The following is a 5,572-nucleotide window of genomic DNA, read 5'->3' as shown; positions in this document are numbered from 1 at the left end:
GAGCGCGCTGTGAATGGCCGGAAGCCCCGCCCCTTGCTCGGTTCTAAGCCCCGGAAGTGGAAAGCACATGGGCGGGAAGAGGAAGTTTGCCGGGAGCGATCGCCACCTTCAGGCTCGGAAGAGTCGTCGCGAGTGGAAGGAAAGGATGCGGAGGAGGAAGCTGAAGAAAAAGTAGACTTTTGAATCTGATGAGGGAGACAGAGTAGCCGCCTGCCATTACGACTAGGGCAAGTTTTGAACCTCACCGGTTTGTCCCCCCCGCATGACAGATGCGTTATTAAATCTTCAGTTCAACCAGTTGAATTTGCTTACTACTCTCCTAAGGAGTGAAAGCTGACGTAATAGGTCCACAGTGAGGGTCACAAACTGTTCAGCTGTGGGGGCTAACCCATAAAATATATGTCAACAGAACTGTTATTACATGGAAATAAAGACACCTATAAAAGGAATGGCTTTCATCACGTTATTTTGTCCACTGTAACTTTGTGGCGGTAGTCAGTGGCATGCAAAGTGCACACACTGCAAGTCTTCTGACGATTCCCTGCATGGGGATTTCACCGATAGGTTTGCACTAATAAACACGCATTCCATACACACATAAGCAGAAATACAAGACACTCATGTCACTTGCAGCATCTGCTCACTGTTGGTCCCAACATTAATCAAGGGGGGCCCATGTAGGGTGAGTACAACTTGGTGCTGTTTTGAAGCTCCTTGGCTACCAATGCCCAAAGGTCCCTTTTCAGGATCCTGCAGTCTCTCCTGGGACAACATGGGCTCCTCCTGTGGTTGTCCTTGCTGCTGCTGCTGCTCACCATTCTCATGGTCCCTGTAATGTGTGTACAAAGGTGCAACAAGGTGGGTGGGGGTTCAGTGTCTATAAATTGCTGTCAAATACAATAAGAATGCTCAAAGCAAGCCCTAATAGCAGTTTCTCTTTGTACACAGTGCACTTCTGCTAAGGGGAACACCCTTTTGCAAAAACAAAACAAAACCCCATTGCAGCAACCACTTGCAAACATTGTGCAAATAAAACTGCAAAGGCTGTTGTGCAAACAGGCCCTGACTAAAAAGCCCTTGAGCTTTCTGTGGGTTGGTTTTCCATCTGTATCAAGGTAGTACCATGACCTCTGAGCCAGTGACCTGCTCCCAGCCTCCTGTCTGCCCTAGTTAAACCAGCTCAGCCTCAAGTGATTTCCACTGGGATCTTCTCTGCAGTATACTCTGCACAAAACTCTATTTGTGTTTCTCCATCTATATTTGAACTGTGTATCTTAGGACCTCTTACAAGCTACTGCTTATTAACAGTGAACTCCTGGAGTTCTGCAAGCATTTGATCAAGGGCACCCACACAGGTTTGGGTGCTGTGAGAGCTTTTTGTAGGGAGTGTCCAGAAAATCCTCAGGCCTTTGGGTGTGCTCTGCATGGGACATCCACAAAGACAGGACTCCTTTAGGGCAAGCATAATCATGTGTATTCCTGAAAATCACAGACGACACTGCCAGCTTCCACAATCTTCTCCTGGGTGCCATCTTTGGAGTGCAGGTCCAAGGTCTTGAGGTTCCTGCTAAGGAGAACACACATCTCCTGCAAAGCCACATTCACTTACTACTGTTAGGTTTTGCAGAAAGGAGTCCAAGAGCTATAGATGAAGCAAGACACACAGAAAATTCATTTTACCCCACAGTTCTGCACTGATCCACAGAGTGCAACTTAAAGATCTGGGTCTTTGCTGACTTCTTCAGTGTCTAAGTGCATGCCCAGGCTCCTTCTCCTGACTGGCTGTTGTAAGGGTGGCACTGCAGGAAAGCTCAGGTGTGCAGCCGACATGAGGCATTTTAGGAAGCTCAAAACTGCTGGAACTTTTATTGTTGTCTCCCCCCACAAAACCAAGCCTCCAACAGTGGAAGAACTACCCCTATATAAAGATGGGTGGTACTCATAAACTAATAGTGCAACGTAGTAGTTAATACAGTGGTCATAGTTTTGAGAAAATTCTCACATTGCAGTTTGCAAAACCTGCACTTTGGGCAAAAGTTTTGCCCAAATTTATTTTGGATCAGAATTTTGGTATGCCACACAGTACAATAAAAAGTCATGGGAGTGTGGAGAGTATGCATATGAACTTAACAGTGCTTAGTTTTTAGCTGCTATTTTACTAATGTTAATATTGTTTTATGGGCTACAAATGCAGTGTTGCTTTGCTAATATGACTTTTGCTTTAATTGTGATGTTTCAGCTTAATTTTTGTTGTTGCTTTGTTAACAGTGTTTATAGATTGCAATTGTTTGACTGGTTATTTGTTAGTCTATGCTGTATTTCTGATGTTCTATTACGTTATATAAGTGCTATAATGACACTGTTATTTATTGTTTGTAAGCCGCTTTGGGATTCATTTGAATGAAAAGCGGCATAGAAAAATGGTCAATCATTTGAAAGAAAAGGCATAGAAATATGAAATTTAATAAAAACAACTGCACCAGGAGTTTCAGGACTGCAGTTGCAATAGTGGATCTGCAGCCAACTGAATCAGAAAGTGTTGTGAATTTTGCGATTCCCACTGCTCAAAACTCCAACCTGAATTAAGAAAGCGGTAGGGAAGAAAAACAAAGCCGAGCCAGCCAGGAGTCGAACCTAGAATCTTCTGATCCGTAGTCAGACGCGTTATCCATTGCGCCACTGGCCCCGCTGGTGGTTAAATCTTCTTTGCTCATATTCTAAATTCCTCTGCCGCAGAATCTTACTCCTCTCTCTCAGCCGGATGGGCGGGGCGGGGGGATAGCCAGCCAATCAAAACCCTCCCAGGCGCCTTCGCTTTGGCCAGCAGCCCGCGGGAAGCTTATTTTTTTTATGCGGAGGCGGAGCCCAAACGAATCTCGCGGCCAATCCGGGCTCAGGGTGCGTTCGGCGTCGCCCGCAGCTCGCGCCTTAGCAGCGTCACAATGCTGAGCTCATTCCCCCCCTCTTCCCCCTCCCTTTCCACGAGCGTAAGGCCGGCGTGGCCTTGAGAAACGGCCTTCTCCAATCAGCCGCCGCGCTGCTTTTGCCCGACGCCGAAATGCTTTCCGAGTAGCTTTGTCCCAAGCGGCGCTCCGTCCCGAAAGGCCCAGGCGCGTCAGGTGAGAGGTGAGGCGAGAGTCCTGGAGTGCTGGAAGCGGAGGAGCCGGGCGGTGCTTAAGAGGCGAGCGGCTGAGGGGGCCATGGCGGCGGCGGCAGGAGCCTACGAGAACTTGAAGCTGTGAGTGGACGTCGAGAAGGAGGGAGGGAGAGGGAGGGGAAAAACCCTCCCTGCAGTGCAGACCACCGGAGCCCCTGTCCCAATGGCAGACCCGCAGTGCCCACCCGCCGGCCTCTCCTCGCCGTTCTCCTCCTCCCTTTCCGTGGCCATTTTCCGAGCTTCCCTTGGCCTCCTCCTTGGCTGCCCCTCTTTCCGACGACGCCCCCTCCGCCCCGGCCCAAATTGCCCCCCCCCCGCTTTGCACAGCCGAAACAGTTCCTTCCACTCGCCTCATCTTCCCTGTCGCTTCATTTCCCCGCCAAAAATGTCTTCTGCCTCTCCTCTGACGCGACCATCCCATCCCAGACTAGCTTGGGTTGTTTTCCTATTTTCGACCCCCTCTCACCCCATGTTGCTTAAATAACAACAGCAGCAATTTTATTGTTTATACCCCACCTCCCTCCGACTGGGTCGCCCCAGCCACACTGGGGAGCTTCCAACACACACATATATAAATAATAAAAAATAACATTGCACATCACATCATTGTGCATCTTCTAAAGGGTATATATCTCATTGAGGGCGTTTCCACAGGGTCACATTGCCTTTCCTACATTTTTCTTCTCAGTGGGTATTTCCCCCCTTCTCCACAACACCAACATTTATTCCTTTTTTCTGGTGCAGTTTTTTTCTCCAGAGAGTTCATAGAACCTTAGTTGGAAGGAACTGTGTGAGGGTCATCAATCCCTTGCAATTTAGGTTTTTGTTTTTCATTTTACAACCCTGATATTGAGTCTCATGCTCCACCCCACTGAACTATCCTCAGCCTATAGGTTGCGTGCAAGGTCTCTCCCATCCACCTTTTTTTTACACTCACAAAGAACTCTGAATAGGTGAGGCTGAGGAGAAGTTTGGCCCAAGGTCACCCAGAGAGTTTCATGGCTGAGTGAGGATTTGAACCCAGGTATCCCAGTCCTCTAATCTGTCCCTCAAATCACTAATTACACACCTGCTATTCTCACCCTGGGTCCTTCACCTGAAAAATATGTACTCTGATTAACAACTAGGCTGCAACATCTTGGGGACTACTTTCCTGTAGAAACGAGTTGCTTACTGTATTTTATTTTATTTTATTTTTTGAATGCCTGTTCTGCCTGTTTCTCCAAGGAGAAGCAAGGTGGGTAACAGTAAAAAGAAAAAGAAAAGAGTAAAGTAAAGCAAACATAATTCCTTACAAATATGGAGGCTCTTCCATGTAAAAATTTACATTGTGTAAGAAATAGTAATTTCAGGGTTTTGTTGTCTGTCCTCTCATTGCAATGCCTACAGTTCATGTAAATTCTTATATGGAAGCAGCTTCTCGGTTTACCTAAACTTCCTCTCCACTTTCACTCTGCATGTCCATTCTTTTCTCCTGTCATTGTTTCTTTGCAAATGTGATTCTGCCTTTACTGTGGCTCCTGAAAAGTAGAGCAACCCTTGCCAGTCTTTCTAGTATTTGCATTATTCATAATGAAGTTAAAAGGGGGCTCAGTTGCATTCTTTCTAATGCTATAGCCTGAAGTGAAGGTTAGCCTAGCAAAATGAGAAATGCCAGTGAAGGGAACATATGGTTCTGGCTGGAAAGATGACTCAGGACACTCCAGGGAGATTCTTTTGTAAACACCCTTAGTGTTGGTTAAAAGAGATGTAGCATCCTCATCTTAAAACATACCTACATGGAAAGAAAACCTATGGAATTAGTGGAACTTTCTTCTAAATATGCACAATTAGAAGGTTATAGTTTAAATTCTCAGGTACACTGATGCTGTTACATTTAATTTCCGCAGTCTTCTGTGTGTTTAATAATTAAGTGCCTAATCACTATGGGGATCATTCAAAATCGAACTCTGTTCCTGGGTCGTCTTTTGTATTATTGCAAGATAATAATAGGTGGTTGTGTTTTCAAATAGGCTTTTCAAGTACTATGGAGATTGCAAAATTTCCTGCAACTTCCACTGGGATTAGAAGAGGGTTTAAAGTCACTTTTTTCTGTTGGCATTTAATTCTTGTGTAACCTGGTATGTGTTTCAGTTGTGACATTATCTGATCAAGCGGTAGGAGCATGCAGGCCTCATCTTGCATGTGTCCTTACTTTAATTTAAACAAGCTAATTCAGTTGTTCCTTGGCTATCCTGCTTTTCCTTTAGAGCAGGGATGGGTGCCCTCAACCCGTCATCCCACCCAGACCAATGACATCTGGAAGACACCAGCTTCCCCATCCCTGATTTTAAAGTGCTAACATTAAAGCAAAGTGTATAAATATTGTTTCATTGTTGCAGTACCCCTCACTAGCTACAGTTTCCTCAGGAATGA

General features: G+C 45.9%; 1 protein-coding gene and 1 non-coding gene across 2 annotated transcripts in view; one reads left to right on the top strand and one right to left on the bottom strand.

Moving 5' to 3' along the window:
- Positions 1-2,613: 2,613 nt before the first annotated feature.
- TRNAR-ACG (transfer RNA arginine (anticodon ACG)) lies at positions 2,614-2,686 on the bottom strand. The gene has a single exon. It is a non-coding gene; the product is annotated as a tRNA-Arg (tRNA).
- A 203-nt stretch (positions 2,687-2,889) lies between these two features.
- SACM1L (SAC1 like phosphatidylinositide phosphatase) overlaps positions 2,890-5,572 on the top strand; it is a 29,314-nt gene continuing 26,631 nt past the window's right edge. Inside the window, exon 1 of the mRNA XM_035129429.3 lies at positions 2,890-3,238. Coding sequence (XP_034985320.1) covers positions 3,201-3,238 — 38 coding nt within the window. The 5' untranslated portion in view covers positions 2,890-3,200. The remainder of the gene's footprint in view (positions 3,239-5,572) is intronic.

Source organism: Zootoca vivipara, chromosome 11, assembly GCF_965207765.1.
Source record: "Zootoca vivipara chromosome 11, rZooViv2.hap1.1, whole genome shotgun sequence".
In the NCBI taxonomy this organism is placed as follows: Eukaryota; Metazoa; Chordata; class Lepidosauria; order Squamata; family Lacertidae; genus Zootoca; species Zootoca vivipara.
The sequence above is the reverse complement of the archived record's forward strand: the minus strand, read 5'-3'. Positions and strand labels throughout refer to the sequence as shown.